At 37.9% G+C, this 17,071-nt stretch overlaps 2 protein-coding genes across 4 annotated transcripts; one reads left to right on the top strand and one right to left on the bottom strand.

Moving 5' to 3' along the window:
- Positions 1-494: 494 nt before the first annotated feature.
- On the bottom strand, positions 495-6,573 carry c19h6orf136 (chromosome 19 C6orf136 homolog). Of its 2 annotated transcripts, none has more exons than XM_043217584.1 (7): positions 6,382-6,573; positions 5,097-5,346; positions 3,920-4,594; positions 3,753-3,841; positions 2,950-3,150; positions 2,800-2,869; positions 495-1,886 (listed from the first exon to the last, which is right to left on the bottom strand). In XM_043217584.1, the coding sequence occupies exons 2-7, from the start codon at positions 5,193-5,195 to the stop codon at positions 1,743-1,745; spliced, it is 1,278 nt and encodes a 425-aa protein (XP_043073519.1). In that variant the 5' UTR covers positions 5,196-5,346; positions 6,382-6,573; the 3' UTR covers positions 495-1,742. The 2 variants fall into 2 exon arrangements, with proteins under 2 accessions (XP_043073519.1, XP_043073520.1); XM_043217585.1 differs by having other exon boundaries at positions 5,097-5,341.
- Positions 6,574-7,465: 892 nt separating this feature from the next.
- On the top strand, positions 7,466-17,070 carry abcf1 (ATP-binding cassette, sub-family F (GCN20), member 1). 2 transcript variants are annotated; one of them, XM_043218399.1, is made up of 27 exons: positions 7,466-7,676; positions 8,213-8,259; positions 8,521-8,598; positions 8,889-9,021; positions 9,104-9,138; positions 9,280-9,390; positions 10,305-10,364; positions 10,615-10,716; positions 10,814-10,882; positions 11,440-11,523; positions 11,633-11,734; positions 11,859-11,981; positions 12,059-12,159; positions 12,278-12,363; positions 13,053-13,192; positions 13,278-13,426; positions 14,046-14,129; positions 14,386-14,510; positions 14,593-14,705; positions 14,789-14,960; positions 15,051-15,125; positions 15,214-15,284; positions 15,417-15,449; positions 15,530-15,698; positions 15,798-15,862; positions 15,942-16,014; positions 16,218-17,070. In XM_043218399.1, the coding sequence occupies exons 1-27, from the start codon at positions 7,619-7,621 to the stop codon at positions 16,382-16,384; spliced, it is 2,625 nt and encodes an 874-aa protein (XP_043074334.1). In that variant the 5' UTR covers positions 7,466-7,618; the 3' UTR covers positions 16,385-17,070. The 2 variants fall into 2 exon arrangements, with proteins under 2 accessions (XP_043074334.1, XP_043074335.1); XM_043218400.1 differs by lacking the exon at positions 10,305-10,364.
- The last annotated feature ends 1 nt before the right edge of the window (position 17,071 follows it).

Below are 17,071 nucleotides of genomic sequence, written 5' to 3'. Positions count from 1 at the left end.
ACATTAATTCATCTTTATTAAACTTTGATGACATAGCTGAAAAAAACATCAATAGTATAAAATAATATTATGTTTTAAATCTTGTTTTTCTTGCAATTTTTTTTTTAAATGTCCTAAATATTTACCAATGCTGCATTATTTGATAAATTGTGATAAAATGAAAGTGATGCAACACTACCATTACACAAGTTTTTATTCTTTTGAGATATATAAAAATAATATATATAAAAATTTGTTTTACTGTCACCGTTGATCAATTTAATGCAGCTTTGATAATAAAAAAAAGTTAAATAACAATTTGAATGGTAGTGTGCTGTAACAAAAATAGAAATTAAACTATAATCTAATAAGTATTCATATACATTTGAAGTCCTTTTTGAACCTATAGAAAATAAATTATGGAATGCCTTTATATGCAACAAAAATGTTATTTTCCAGATAATTCAAATACCTAAATGGAAATAGACAAGACATAAAAACAGAAATTACAAATATCAATGTCAGTATGCATTTATTTGTCACACATTAACATTTTAACACAGGTTTTTGGGTAATTAGCGCAGAAATAATCACCAGAACAATTACTCAGCCATGTTTTTTTTTTTTATATGGATCTGCTTTAACAGGTTGACCTTTCAGCTTGGAATTGGACAGATTGTGGAGTGACGGCGTTTCATGCTTTTATTGTCCATTTTAAAAGCGTGAGCACTTGAGAGAGATGTGTTCTGACTACTCTGTGACACACGATATCCACTAAAGTGTTTGGTCTATGTCTTTACCGCAGGATGCTAGAGCAGCTGAACTGTCATTGTGGGAGGAGAAGCACTGACAGTCATTACAGAGATAAACTGACCGATTAACCTGGAGAAAAATAACCCACGCTTTGCTCTGCACGTGCAGGTATACTTCACTGGGAAAGAATTTGAAAGCACGCGTGTCTTTCAAATAAGAGTGCTTCATTTACATGGATGGCATGGCAAGACCAAAGCAGATTTGGCAATGTGTTGATGCAGGGAGCCATAATGGCTGATAACTTCTACCATGTGACTTGCACATCGAAAACAATTCAAACATGGAAAGGAAGGGCAAACAAGAACAAGTCCAGACAGGAAACTAAACTCTCTATGCTCAAAGGCAGTCCCTGGCATCACTTTCCCTTAAAGGTCACCAAAAAACGTGAAATGAAACCCCTGGTTTTCATGTACCTTCCTCTATAACATTCAAACCAATGCAACTGATGAAAACTCCAATTAATATATAAATACAAAAAATAATTAATTATTACAATGTGAACTGATCCAAGACTTAAATATCACGACCAATTCATCTGCTGATTGATTACTGTGAATGAACCATCTTCACCTTTCACCTGGCATGTGTTTAAAAGCCAGCTGCCTGAATGTACTTACAGATAGCATTTAGCTGGACCGTACCGGCTCATCAAAACCTGTGTGTTAGTTATCCTCCTAGTTAAGTCATGGCCTTGTGTATTAGTCTCTGAAACCTGTTTACGATCCAAACCAGTTTGGCGAGGCTCGAAAAACGGAAATTGCAGAGCGCGCGAGGAAGATGGTTTCAAGTGACGACAGCTTTAACTCGTTTGTTCTTGTTCCTGCGGATTTTCTCCCCCAAAACTGGTTACCAATATCTCATTCACTCGACCCACACAATACAGCGCCGTATCTTTTTCAGTCTTTTGTTTTTTAATGGTGTGACCAAACGTGTCCACGCTCTGGTCCAGCTCAGGCTCGGGTCTGTCGGAGGGAGGACAGCAGGAGCGGGAGCAGGTTAAGAGCGGGACGGTGCTCCTGAATGCCCAGAGCCACCAGAGCCCCGGCCAGCATGGAGGTCACTTTGGGCAGCAAGGGAGGACTGGCCTCCATAACCTGCCAACATAGATAAAACACGAAGATTAAACCAGAAATGACATGTTATTCAATCAGAGGGCCTCGAAAGCCATCAACCTTCCCTTTAAATGTACGTCAATTAATATATGAATAATAAATGATTTAATATCTAAATTATAGTGTTAAAAAACAGAAGATGTAAGTAATTAAGTGAAATATTTATTTTCTCATCCTCAATAACTATTGTTTTTTTATTAAAATACAGTTCTTGAAACTTAAAAGGAATAACTGAATGAATTTTGCTCCGCTAATTTAATAACATAAAATGTTAATTGTATTATTTGAATAAGGCTGCACTACAAATAATCCTTATTTGTCTGCTTGAATGAGCTGTATATTTAATATTTAAGAATATAATATAAAACTTGCTATCTTAATGTGACATTAGTCTTAAAAGATTATCTTATAAGATTATAAATATATTTTAGTCCTCTAGCTGTGTTCTGATCCTCCTGATTTTGTTTTTATTATTTATATATATATATATATATATATATATATATATATATATATATATAAAAACAAACATGACAAACTAATAGACGCTGTGCAGATGTGTTCTGCTACTATTATCTCCAAATCCTCACTCGCATCTCTTTCCTGGTTTTTCACACAGCGTTTTAAAACAAAACTGTCCTCTCTTTTGTCTTTTAATCCTCATCGGTTTACTGAATCTGGACAATTAAGCTTTTATCTGCTCAAAATGAGAGAAAGCACTCTGAGAGAAACAATAAATAATCATGCTGACAACAAACTTTTAACCGTATGATTCAGAAATGTTTTCGCCGTTAAAAAATAAAAACAACAAAAAAATGTTATTTTCATATTTAATTTTTTTTTAAAGTATAGAAAAAAAGAATTCCAAAAAGATTTAGCTGCAAGCAAACCCAACCTTTTCAACTTTATGCCGGTGTATTCGTCCATCGGAGCCAATATAGAAGGTGGAGAATGCGTCGTATGTTCTGAACAGAAAAAAAGTATTAAGACCACACAAAGACTAACACGGAGCAAGGTTTTGCTGAGCGATCGCAGCGCGTCTCACCTGTAGAGGTGGCTCTTGTCTTTCTTGTAGAAGAAGACCAGAACGGAGTGGAAGGGCAGGCCTTTGACTCTCCAGCGAGCTTTGATGGAGCCATCTTCTGGATGCTTGGTCAGCTTCAGCACTTCCAGCTGAGCCTCCGCATAGTAACACAGACACATCAATCGCCAAAGCGTCAGAGTCAGCTGGTACGCTACACGACCCCTTCAGAGACGGAGGAACAGGCCTTAAGCAGTCAGCCGTGCCGTTTCAGACATAGCCGTACTTTAAGAACATGATAAATACAGCCAGTTCTGACTCTTTTTGGATCACGAGGGTCACGTCTGTCACTGTGTAATTAGCAAACAAAGCCACCGACGACTTATTTGCTCAAAACGTTAGATTGAAATTTAAAACATTTTACTTGCAATACTTTTTTTTTTTTTTTTTTCATTTGTAAACATTTTTTTCCATGTTAGCAAAAATGCTTTTTTATAGAAGAAAGAAGCTTTGAGAACTAAAAAAAACATTACTCACTTTACCTAAAAAACTTTTCATGTCTTAGAAAAGCTAAAAGAAAAAGGTTGACAACTTGAGGTGACAAAACGTGATATTTCCGCTTGCAGAAACCTCTCAAACTGTGTAAATTGTGTTGTTGACCTTCTTTAAGCTGTAAAGACTAGTTGTTATCGTCTCCTGAGTTTACCGCACCCATTTATTGGCAATATGTAACCGAATGAGTATGAAAAACAACCATCACAGAGGTTCACTTGCATCTACTTACAGGCCTAAAAAAAACAGTATAAATGCACCTAGAAACCCTTTACCTTGTTTTGGTATTCAGAAGACCATTGATGAACTCAACGTCTTCAGAGTATATGCTGTAGTCATGATGTTTCACAAAGAAACTGGGAAGCTGAAACACAATGTAGAACCTTAACAATTAGCCGTAGGACTTCTATAACTTTTCTAAAAACTGGTCCATCCATCTTACCTCCACCCTCAGCTTTTCATGCATCAGGGCCAGCTTCTCTTCATCCTTCATGTCTCTCTGGCTGGAGCTCTTGTCCACCCTCTCAGTCTCAGCATGGCTGTAATGTATGACGTTGAGGACCGGATAAAAGCTCTGCTCGTCCCGTCCCTTTCCTGCTTCGGGTGCGGTCTCCGAAACGGACTCCGTCTCGGGGCAGTGAAAGCAAAAGAAGCGAGATCCCAACATAAAAGGCGCAGGGCATCCCTCGGCCTCAAACAGACTCCTGAAAGAGCCCCTCTCCGTCGGCTGGATTTCCTCAGTACCTGTCTTTCTGCTAATGCTAATGTCATCTTCTCTTCTCCCGTCAACGGTGGTTAAAGGAAAAAGCAAGTCAAAGGGTCTGTTGGGTACCAAAGCAAGGAGCTCGCCGAGTTTGGCCGGCCCGAGAAAGGGCACTTCCACCACGGTGTGCTGCTCATCGTTCTCTCCGGGACTGAGCAGGACAGGCAAACCGATGGCCTCCTCCCATTCCTCCTCCTCTGGGCTGGCTGCTCGGTTCGGCTGGCATGAGTGGTGGAAGGGATGGGACAGGGATGGCTGCTTAATGGACAGGTAACGCAGACTGTTAGGAGGAGTCAAGGCCCCCGATCCACTGCTCAGGGTCCTACAGTTGTCATTCAAGTGAAATTCGGCGCTCTGCAAATGAGAATCTGATTAGAGACCAAATCATTCTACCTTTGATTGTTTTGATTAACTGAACATTTTTCTTTACACAGATGTTTGGGCGTACCGATCTTAAAGGGATAGGTTGCTTAAAAATTAAAAGTACCCCTATGATTTACTCACCTTTAAGGAATCCTTGGTGTATTCAGAAGACAAATAGCAGTATAAGAAATTTTTATTTAAAAAAAAATGAATGGTGGTGAACATGCATTGGACAGTTAGCGGAGGTAGAGATTGGGGTTTAAAAAGTTTTAAATATAGATATTTTTATAAATGCATCACTTCGTATGTTGGATGGATTTGGACTTTAACCCCCATTCACCATTAAATGAGCCAAAACATTTTTTAAAATAACTCCAATAGTGTTTGTCTGAAAGAAGAAAGTCATATACTCCAAGGATGGCTTAAGGGAGAGGAAATCATGGGGTAGCTCATTTTAATTTTTGGGTAAACTTATGCGTTTTACAATGTGTACCTGACATAAATTCCAGCAGCGTTTCGTCATGGGTTGCCTGCCGCCATGGTTCCTCACACACCCCACCCAAAGAGAGACGCCCCCTCTGCACACAGCCATTCAGGTCAGGGTGCTGAGGTGACCTCGAGGGAGTCTCAGTGGGACGACATCCTCAAGCTACTCAGAGGAACGTGAACGTGAAGTCTCCCATCCACCGCTGCCTCGGATCACTCACTCATACACAGAGAAACGGCTGTCCCTCAAAACTACCCTGAACCAAAACAAAAAAAACATTACAAATCACATTAACCAGACACATATACACACACACACATATACATACATTATATATATATATATATATATATATATATATATTATTTACATATATATAATATATACATATATAGTATTATAGATTATTTGTTAAAAATAGAAGTGGATACATTTTTTTAAATATTATAAAAGTCTTTATTGTCAAAAAAAAAGACAGCTTACAGTCAAAGCTCATTTATAACTAGCGCAAAACTCTTACTGCAGCCAAATTGAATGCAAACAAAATTATGATACAAAAAAAGACGATTCATAAGCTAAATTACATTAAATAAATATTAATGTATTCTAGTACAGCAGGAGCACGTGACATAAATTGCAGGCAGACGTTTAAGAAGGAAAGGGTTCAAACCCAGGGAGCATTTTGACCCTCATAGATGACCAAAAATGCTGTCTGAACAGCTAGCTCACTAAAGAGTGTGTGAGTGGCAGCAGCAAGTGTGAGGCAGAAAAGAGGCAAAAGCTGAACACAACGACGGTGTCTTAAAGCCTAGTGAGTTATCAATATAATAGCGGTTCAGAAAATATAATTATGCGCCTTTGGTGGCCGTGCTCCACGTCTTTATGCACAAAAATGCTCACAAGTCCTTAATTCAGAAATACATAATAAAAAAATAAAAGGGTGGAGGTGTGTAATACGTTGCCTTGTCGTCCCTTTGAATTAAACGCCGCGTTTCAGATTAGACGACTCTTTACAGTATTTACAGCCGGACACATGCACATCACGCTTTGGTCATACTTTACAAATCAACACTTTCACTCGGAGCTGACAAGCTCAAAAAAATACTACCAATTCATCCCGAAACATAGTGAACGATTGCAAAATAATCAGGGCTTCTGCTTGAAGCGATCCAGATGAATAGGGGTACCGTGCGTTTAGTTTGGACAGTTGAGTTAATAGTCTGTTGAGTCTTCATATCTGTACATGCCAGTCATTTATTAGCTGTCCTGCTTGTAAACATGAAATGCATACCTGTCCTGACTGAATCCGACGCGGCGCTGCGGAGCGTCAGCTCACTGTGCAGAGACGCGGGAGTGACTCCAGATCTGACTCACGACCGTTTCTGTCCGATTTAGAAAGAATACGAATCTTTTGTCAACGTTACACAAATGTCACTCTCCTTATGTCCTTGCCCAGGACCAGTCCGCGCGACTGCGCATGCGTCCGTCCCTTCTAGAAGCGGGACCTGCCGTTACAGCGGCACCCGGCGGCGAACGAGGCCTACTGGAAGACGCTCGGCCCCGCCCTCGCTATGGCGGCTTTCTCTTTTCAAAATAAAAGTCTCTAAAACTACGCAAACTTTTCATGAGTATATAATATAATATAATATAATATAATATAATATAATATAATATAATATAATATAATATAATATAATATAATATAATATAATATAATTACAAGGATGCTAAAATAAAGTATTATCTATATTACATAATGTTACATTATATTGTATTATCAAGTCAAGTCTGCTTTATTGTCAATTCTACCGTACAGTACATACGTACAGTTATCAATAACAACTTTCAAATTTATATATATACCATCCAGTCTGTCTGGAACCGCATGAAGAAACTAAACAAATTCTGACAGAATAAATCCACAAGAACTGTGGCAACATCTCCAATAGGCTGAAAAAAAAAAACTATCTGCGTGTGCAAAAACCGTGTTAATTAATTAATTAATTTTTATTTATTTTTATTTTATTGTTATTTTTTTAAAGGATGCTGTTTTTTATATCGTTATTAGTTACTTGATAAAGAAAATGTATTTATTTTTGACAACACACTCATTTTACAGCATTTTTTGCAAAGTGCTAAAAACTGTATCTTTGAAAGTAGGTTTATATTATATTATATTATATTATATTATATTATATTATATTATATTATATTATATTATATTATATTATATTATATTATATTATTATATTGTCTTTTTTCTGTAGGTTCTACGGCTTTTTCTTTGAAGCGTTTGTTTCGTTCAGCGCCAGTGCAGTACCCCTGGCGGCCTGAGGGGGGTCGTGGCGCTGTCGCGAACCGAGCTCCCGGCGTTTGAGTGTGTGAAGCAGCGAGCGGATAGGCCGCATGTGATGCGAGCTCGCTGAGCTACAGTGTGCTCGTGTGTATTGTCAGCTGCGAAACATCCCCGGGTCTCGTTTAACGCACCGCATTTTTATTCCTCGTGACCGAAAGGGTCTAGCAGAAAGATGCCAAAGAAATCAAAAGAAGTCGCAGAGTGGGAGGGTGACGATGAACCACAGACAGGTAAGATCATGCGTTTCTGTTACACCGCGGGCTGTTAATACTAACGACGTTAATATGGTCTTTGGGAAAAGTGTACATGACAACAACTCCGTTGCAGTTAGATTTTGTTGTGAATTATTGCCGTTATATTGGCTTCGCCCATTACGCTTGCGACAGACGCAAGTTTATGGTGCTGCGGAGTTTGATGTTTCACTGTCGTTGCATCATTTTGTCACCCTGATATGACTTAAGACCATATTCACTTTCTGATGTGTGTTTCAGCCGCGCGAGTTTAAACGCTGATATAGCGGTTGAGCTAGCTGCCTACCTAGACAGCATTTTTTGGGAGCGTGCCTGTGCTGACTAAAAATGCTGTATAGGTAGTCCCCTCACTAGGTGTTTTGAGAAAGCTGTTGTTTTCAATTCTACACACAAACCATTTGTTCTGAGGTATTGACAGTCTTCTGTCAAAGAGCGCATATTCATTTGAGCCTGTGTGTTTTGAGTGCATTTATGTGTGCAAAAGTGCTTAACATGAAGGTGTTTCTTTTGTTTAGACAAACATATCAAGAAAGGAAAGAAGGATAAGAGGGGGAAGAAGAGTGTAAGTTTTTGTCCGTTCATTCTTTAATACTTTTTATTATAAACATCATTATCCTTTTAAATCAAGAGAAAATATAAATTAAAAAAATTTATAAAGTAAATATAATATAAATATTTAATTAATATTTGTTTAATGATTGTACCGGCTCTAACAGAACCGAAGGCAATTGCAAATATAATAATAAATACTTTTTTAAAACCGATACCTCTTCTGAATTGTTTGTGTATTGCTGTATTTTTATATATCTGTTTTTATGATTAGTTTTTTGAGGAGCTGGCATCAGACACTAAACAAGAAAAAGTAGAGCCGCCACCAGTCAAAGAGGCACAAGGAAAACAGGTGCATCATTTTATTTATCTCCAATGTTTATAAATGTTATATAAATATATTTGGTTGCACTTTATTTTAAGATGTCCTTGTTACAGTGTAGTTATACATTTCAGTAGCGAGTATTAAATGACTACATTTACTTACTACATGATTAGGTTTGGCTTGGGGTTAGTTACGTGTAAGTACATGTAACGTTTTAAGGGCACCTTAAAATAATGTGTTATCGTATATTTAATTAAATTTGAAGTATGTTTATTTACAGTCAAATATGTCGTGTTTTGGATTGCTTTTTAATTTAGCCTCAGAAGAAAAAGAAAGACAGACGGAAAGGGAAACCAGGAGACGATGAGGATGAGGAGGATGATGCAGAGGTCATGGAGCGCCTCAAGAAACTCTCAGTCCAGCCCAGTGATGAAGATGAAGAGGAAGAGGGTAATGTCACAAACTGGTTGGTTCGCGCCGGTATGCCACACGTCACACCGCACATTCAACGTGGTTTGTTTTTATTTTGCAGTGGTTGCTCCGGTCAAAGGAGGAAAGAAAAACAAAGTGAGTTGCTTTGATATAGTATGTGGTGCTTCTCTTCACTGGGATGCAGTCTCCTGTGTATGGAACTAAGTAAGTGATCCCATCCACAGAGCCTTGAGTTTTTACTTTTTTTTTTTTTTTCTGTCCTTCTCTTTCTGTTAGGGCGGCAACATATTTGCTGCGCTGAGTCAGGGGCGAAGTGATGACGATGAAGAGGACGCAGGTGATGAAGACGAGGTTGATGAGAAACCCCAAAGCAAGAAGAGCTCGAAGGTGTGTGCTTCCCGTTTCAGAGTCAGTCATTCTGTCTGAATATGTGTAGACTTATATACACGTACATCAAATAGACATAAACGTATGTTTAGTTTTATGGGAAATTAGTCAGTTTTATTCATATAATGCTTTAACTAATTATATATGTTCAATTAGTTTAGTGGATCACAACTATTAGTTTCGTATTCATTAATTTGCTTGTATTTCAGCTTAATATTTATGTGCCTTATGTTTATATAACTTATTTTTGTACAATTTTAATAGCGTTACCCTATATTAAGCCATAAACTGTAGCAAATAGAAACTAATCAAACTGCAAAATGCTCTTTAAAGTAGTTTTATGTGCAATATAAGTAGTTTTTTTTCCCTCACTTTTTAAAAATAGGAATTAACAATATAAAAGATTAATGTGCTGCTATACCGCTATTTTCTTGTAAAGAGAAATTGCATGGAAGACTTCCTTGATACATATTGTTCCAGTCGTTTTATTGGCCGTCTGTACTGTCACTGTTCATGATATATTGTCTTTACAGCAGCATCAGACTTCACGCGCCTCACCACAACACATATGTCACAAACCACATGACTCCTGCTCTCTAATATTGTGTTTATTCCTCATTCCCAGTGGAATTCATTCCATGTGCATCCCATTTCTTTTATAGATCAGTGCACTCATTGTTTCAGTCATTAGAAGTGTAGTGGAATCATGTAATATCGGCATTCATCTCTCATCCGTCTTAATGGAGGGCTTGTACGGTGCAAGGCTGATTCGTGACATCATTTCAAATCATTCCAGTAATCAAGACTGCATGCAGCAAACACTTTGTTTGTTATACAGAAGGGAGGAACGTTTGAATATTTCTTCATTCATAAGCGCCTGTGCCTGTTTCTGTACGTGTATGTATGTGATTCAGGAAGTTGAGAAGGTAACCAAGGGCAAGAAAAAAGATAAGGCTAAACCTAAGATAATAAAGGTGGGTACATGGGATCGTTTCTTTACACTTTCATGCACCATTTCCTTGTTTCCAAATTCACATCTTCTGTCTCTTTCCCAGCTTGCAGTTTTTATCTTTATTGCTACGTGACGGAAGTGCTTGGCTCATCGTGGAAACTAACTCTTTTCTGTACATTCCAGCCTGTCTTACTAACACTGTGTCTGATTGGTGAGTGGTGCTCTGCTCTTTCCTGGAGGAGCTTTGGTTTACTGTCTTCTCTCAAACGCAGGAGGCCTCAGAGGATGAAAAAGATGAAGAGATGGAGAAGAAAGATGAGAATGAAAAGAAAGGAGGGAAAAAGAGCAAGAAAGCCACCGCTAAACCGTCTAAGGTGGGTGACTTATGTTCTGATGGACACGATTTGCTTTGAAAAGCCAGTAAGAAAGATGCAGGTGTGCGCAACCTAAAGGGCATCTTAATGTTGACAGGAGGAGGACGAAGTTGAAGAGAAGGAACAAGAGATGTCTCAGAAGAAAGGCAAGAAGGAACAGCCTAAGGTCAGATTAAGATTTTTTTTATGTATGTATTTATGCATTAAAATGTACATACTTCTTTGTGATCAGGAACCTCACTAAAGATGAAAGTATTGAGTAATATTACAGTTGCAAATTATTTCTATTTGAATATATTTTAGAGTTATTTATTTCTCTGATGCAAAGTATTTTCAGCACCATTACTCTAGTCTTCAGGGTCGCATGATCCTTCAGGAATCACTCTTAAATATTGATTTGATTTACAAAAACGTTTTATATTAGCTGCTTCCAAAAGCTCTAAAAAGTGGCATCAAGGCACGTCCGTTTCAATCCAAATTATTATAATTTTTTTATTTTTGTCTTAGTAGAAACTTTTTGTAACATTATAAAAGTCTTTACTGTCACTTTTTATTCATAAAAATATGCATTTCTTAAAAACAAAACTTCATATGCTTAAAATATTTTCTTGAGAATCTTTTTTTTTTTTTTTGTTCCACATAGAGAAATTAAAATAAAAAGTATTGCAGTAAAATGTCCAAGTTAAATATGTTTGTCATGGTGTCTTTTTTTGTGGCGTTTAGAAAGGGAAGCCTGATCGCCCTCCTGCTAGTGATGAGGATGATGAAGAGGAGGAGGAAAAGAGTGACGAAAATGACACAATGAAGGTACGACGATCTTCTCTGTTTGTATACCAAATATTCAGAATATTCAAGTGTTCATTCGTCCCATTTTCTTTGTGTTTGTTTTCATGAACTCCTGCTTCCTGTCCCGCAGAGTGCTGAGGATTCCATCGCAGCTGAGCAGGCCAAAGAGAAACAAGAGGAAGACCGATTCGCTAACTTGACTAAAAAAGAGAAGAAGAAGCAAAAGAAAAGGGTAGCGTATGATAATTCTTTCTTGGAACACAATAGGAAGAAAATAACTACTGTTACTTTTTCTAACCAAATAATAGTTTTAGTGGACAACACTGATTGGGGACACTTCCTGTTGTGTTGTGCAGGACGAGTATGAGCGGCAGGTGGCTAGCGTCCGAGCTCAGAACGCTATAGAGGGAGACTTCTCCGTCTCTCAGGCGGAGCTGTCCTCTCGACAGGCCATGCTGGAAAACGCTTCCGACATCAAGGTTAGACGACTGGGAGATGGTGGAGACACTTGAAAACCGCTTGGTGCTATGTACTGATTTCTGTCATGTGTTTGTAGTTGGAAAGATTCAGCATTTCGGCTCATGGTAAAGAGCTGTTTGTCAATGCAGACCTCCTGATTGTTGCTGGGAGACGATACGGTCTGGTTGGACCAAATGGGTGGGTTCACGGCTTCAATGTGACGCATTACTACATCGCACAAAACAATTTTGTTCAGTTCTGCAATGTTACGATTAGTAAAACCTGTTTCTATACTCCTGTTTACTGTTTGGATCAGGAAAGGGAAAACCACTCTTCTAAAGCACATTGCCAACAGAGCTCTAAGCATTCCTCCCAATATTGATGTGCTGCTTTGTGAGCAAGGTACAGTACAAACTAGTCATATTTTAGTATAGTACACTATTCTAGGTTTTTTATATAATTATATCATTTATTTATTTATTTTCATTTTAAATTTTAATACTTTTTGTTATGTTTGTTGACGTTAGGATTTATTAATTTTCATTACTTTATTACATCAAGGTAACTTAAACAAGATAAAATAAGTTAACTTTTTGATATTCATTTCAGTTAATGTTTCTGTTTCAGTGACAATGTTTTTATGGTTTTAGTTGTCATTAGTAGCTGTTTCCAATTTAGTTTTTTGTAACAGTTGACTAACCATTAGTCGAATAGAAGAGGCTCGGACTGAAATTTTATTAGTCTCTTAGTCGCAATGAAAAAATAAATTGGGAACCACACTGGTGAAGTCACACTTATATTTTTCCTTATAAGAGTAATAAATCTTTTGGATCTGTAAAGGGTCTACATTTATTTGATTCAACAGCAAAACATTACACTTTTGTAAAATTAATGAAAGCAAGCAGAATGTGTTTTCTGCCATCTCAGTCAATTCTAGCGAGAAACTTCTGTTATTATGCTCTGTCAAGCTTCATGCGTGTGCTTGAGTAAGAAATCTTTAGTTGAGGGCAACCCCACTGCTTTGAGCAAGATGTAATGAGGTGAATCCCGCTGTACGGGTCCCTGACTACTTTCTTTTCGTTGTTCGTCAGAGGTGGTGGCGGACGACACTCCTGCAGTTCAGGCGGTGCTGAAGGCAGACACGCGCAGACTGAAACTCCTGGAGGAGGAACGGCAGCTACAGAGTCGGCTGGAGAAAGGAGACGACAGTGTGTCTGAGAGACTCGACAAGGTCAGCTGAGAGCAGCTCACTGAGGTCTTCTAGACACGATGATCCATGGAGTAGAGATGGATAGCTCTGTGTGTGTCAATCGCAGGTTTACGAGGAGCTGAGGGCCATTGGAGCAGCGGCGGCAGAGGCTAAAGCTCGTAGGATCTTGGCTGGTCTGTCTTTCACTCCAGAGATGCAGAACAGACCTACTAAGAAGTTCTCTGGTGGTTGGAGGATGAGAGTGTCCCTGGCTAGGTGGGCACGATGAGGAAAAAGTCTGTTAATTACCATACTGACCTGAATATAAGACAACCCTCTTTTTTCTAGATGCATCTTTTGGAAAAAAGGATTTTTGAAAACCAAATCTTGGTTTTACTTAGAGAATTTTTTTGCATATTTTGCATATATTTGTTTTTTTTTTTTGGTATGGTAAATACTGGTAAAATGTTTCGAAAATATATTTTCTGATATACTAATTTAATAATATAGCATATCCATCTTGTAGTAACTTAGCCTACCAAGATCTTTTTTTTTTTTTTTTTTAGTTTTTTTGTAGTCTTCAAATCTGTGTACTGTTTTATGTTTTAAAATCACAGACTAACATGACCGTTACGACTTAAGCTTTTCTTTTTCTTTTGTTTTCACATGTGATCTTTACGACAGACATTACATTACGTGTTTCATGAAACAATATTTTTACGTGCGTTTGGCACCACCTATTGTTTTGGATGTATTATTGACATGTCAAAGTTTAGACCCCAAATATAAGACCAAAAAAAAACTTATACAAGGTCCATACAGTAATTTTGTCAATGTAAAATAAAATTAATTCTGACGCTGAGATGAGAAATGAGAAAAGTTATCTTTCTTCCAGAGCTCTGTTCATGGAGCCCACTCTGCTGATGTTGGATGAGCCCACAAACCACTTGGACCTTAACGCTGTCATCTGGCTTAACAAGTAATTACTTTTCCTTTAAGCGATACTATTAAGGAAACAAATCCATTTAGTTGATGTATTTACATTTCATGCAAATTATCAATAGCCTATATATGATAAGTTTTAGTTGGTGGTGTGTTTTGATTGTATCAAGTTTGATTGCAACACTAAAGATTGTCAGGCTCCTGTGTTTTTAATCTTGATGCTTCACTAGAAAATACTGTTGCACCTTGTGCTATATTCTTCCGATGAATCACCATTTCTTATTTTCTCTCAGCTACTTGCAGAGCTGGAAGAAAACCCTTCTAATTGTGTCCCACGACCAGAGTTTCTTAGATGACGTCTGTACAGATATCATTCACCTGGACAACCAGAAACTCTACTACTACAGGGGCAACTACCGTGAGTTTCGTTTCTGAACAGCAACACAGGTGAAACCTTCTGAGAGACATTTAATCATCTTAATGTATTTTATGTTTCCTAGTGACGTTTAAGAAGATGTACATACAGAAACAGAAAGAGCTTCTAAAGCAGTATGAAAAGCAAGAGAAAAAGCTCAAAGACCTGAAGGCTGGAGGAAAGTCCACCAAACAAGCTGTAAGTCCTTGACTTTTTCTAGATGTCTTCACAATCTTAGTCTTCTCAAACCCTTCCACTCATTCTCTGTTATCCGTTTTCAGGAGAAACAGACAAAAGAGGCCCTGACAAGGAAACAGCAGAAGGGGAAGAAGAACCGCCAGGAGGAGGAGAGCCATGAGGCCACTGAGCTCCTCAAGAGGCCGAGGGAATATACGGTCAAATTCACCTTCCCTGACCCTCCTCCGCTCTCACCGCCGATTCTCGGCCTGCACAGTCAGTCTTCTATGACTTAAGCTTCTTATTATTATCTGAGTTAGTGGGTGGTTGATTACCAGTTTGGTTTGTTTTCTCTTTCAATCCCAGGTGTTGACTTTGGTTATGAAAGCCAGAAGCCTCTGTTCAAAAATGTGGACTTTGGTATAGACATGGAGTCCAGAAGTAAGTCTGTAGAAATAATGACTAGTAGTTTAATTACAGTAAAAAAAAAATACACACAAGAAAATGTTGTTCATTTTCTCTGTTTCAGTATGTATTGTTGGGCCCAATGGAGTTGGAAAAAGTACACTGCTCCTGCTTTTGACTGGAAAATTAAATCCTGTAAGTACCGGTTATCTTAAGTATTCATATTTGTTAAAAAATGCTTTTATATGAATAAAAAAAAGTGTACAAATTTTTCTTATTTGATGATGTTTCCTTCATGGTGCTAATTATAAGGCTTTTTGTTTTTAGACAAAAGGAGAGATGAGGAAGAACCATCGTTTGGTAGGACAGATGTTTAAAATCATTGTTTTTATTTTACCTTTACCCGACCTTGACTAATTGGTTTGTTCTTCTGCCGGTAGAAAGTAGGTTTCTTCAACCAGCAGTATGCTGATCAGCTGAACATGGAGGAATCTCCCACAGAGTACCTCCAGAGGAACTTCAACCTCCAATACCAGGACGCCAGGAAGTGCCTGGGTCGCTTTGGCTTAGAGAGCCACGCGCACACCATCCAGATTTCCAAACTGTCTGGTAAGCACTATGGGAATGCATACACGTGTGGTTTTCAAAGTCACGTCTTTTGTTGATATTCTTTCTGAATTGTCCTTTTTTTATTTATTTTTTCCTCAGGTGGTCAAAAAGCAAGGGTGGTGTTTGCTGAACTTGCTTGTCGGCAACCTGATGTCCTCATCTTGGTAAGGAGTAAAGGTTTTAAATGTCTCAATTTAATAAAAAGTTAGTACTTTAACATTTTCTTTCCTTACAAATGTACAGGATGAGCCCACTAATAACTTGGACATTGAGTCGATTGATGCACTGTCAGAAGCCATCAATGAATACAAAGGAGGTACGTTTTTGTTTTTCCTCGTAAAATGATTGATCATAAATACCATTTATTTTATTTGTTGTGGTAAATTATCTGGTGTGCATAAATGGTGGTAAATCCATGCAAATGTTCTATAGGATTTTCAAACTATATGCAGTGGTTTATTGTGTGAACCAGGGGGTAAAATCTTAATTATTAACATTTTAATATGAATGTCTTATTAGCTGTGATAATTGTGAGCCACGATGCCAGGCTCATCACGGAGACACAGTGCCAGCTGTGGGTGGTTGAGGACCAGTCGATCAACCAGATTGATGGAGACTTTGAAGACTACAAGAGAGAAGTGCTAGAGGCTCTTGGAGAAACTCTGGTCAACAAGCCTAAAGAATGAAAAGCGGCTGGTGTTAATGACAAGAGTGTCAAACTACATCACTGAAGGGCTTTTTGTCGCATTTAAGTTGCAAACTTTTTAAAGCCTCAATACTAAATGCATTTCTTTGTTAAATTGACCGATTATGCTAAGCACCTGCATGCAAACTGTGTAGGGTGATACACATAAACGCTGTAATACCTAAATGGGTTTTTCAGGTCTTTTACTTTTAAAAATGGGTAAAGACCTATTTCAGATCAGTATTTTCACTTGCTGACAATTTATACATATAGCTCTTGTTCTTTAGTCATGATGTCTGACATTCTTGTATTATGCTTACTTTCAGGCCATATCATTACCAGCTCTGTTCATCCATGCGATGCAGTGCTATAAAATAAGCCGTGTCACTATCAAATGTGAACAGATGGGGCTAGAATTGTGCAGTTTGATAATGGTGTCTGATAGCTGACGCATACACTTAGTATTAAACTGCCTTTGTAGAACGCGACTATAACGAACTGAACCCCAGTGCTCAATCTAAACCAGCTCCAAATAGTTTAACCTATATACACGTTCGAACAGTGATGCTTCCTTTTAGCTAATCTGTCTTGAATGAAGAAATAAACTTGACTAACTTGAACTGAAGAAAGTGTATGCATCCAAATATCATCACGGGAAAAACAAATAAAAAAATTTTTTGCAACAAAG

This window comes from Puntigrus tetrazona, chromosome 19 (assembly GCF_018831695.1).
Source record: "Puntigrus tetrazona isolate hp1 chromosome 19, ASM1883169v1, whole genome shotgun sequence".
NCBI lineage: Eukaryota > Metazoa > Chordata > Actinopteri > Cypriniformes > Cyprinidae > Puntigrus > Puntigrus tetrazona.
This window is presented reverse-complemented; position numbering and strand designations above follow the sequence as displayed.

Bases quoted from the DNA above. Each gene is read 5' to 3' on its own strand.
- c19h6orf136 (XM_043217584.1), bottom strand. From the start codon at position 5,195: ATGGCTGTGTGCAGAGGGGGCGTCTCTCTTTGGGTGGGGTGTGTGAGG. The intron at 4,595-5,096 runs GTACACATTGTA...TCTCATTTGCAG, and splicing joins GCTGCTGGAATTTATGTCAG to AGCGCCGAATTTCACTTGAA. The intron at 1,887-2,799 runs GTTGGGTTTGCT...CTATGTTGGCAG, and splicing joins ACCGGCATAAAGTTGAAAAG to GTTATGGAGGCCAGTCCTCC.
- abcf1 (XM_043218399.1), top strand. From the start codon at position 7,619: ATGCCAAAGAAATCAAAAGAAGTCGCAGAGTGGGAGGGTGACGATGAA. The intron at 9,022-9,103 runs GTAATGTCACAA...TTTATTTTGCAG, and splicing joins TGAAGATGAAGAGGAAGAGG to TGGTTGCTCCGGTCAAAGGA. The intron at 10,883-11,439 runs GTCAGATTAAGA...TGTGGCGTTTAG, and splicing joins GCAAGAAGGAACAGCCTAAG to AAAGGGAAGCCTGATCGCCC.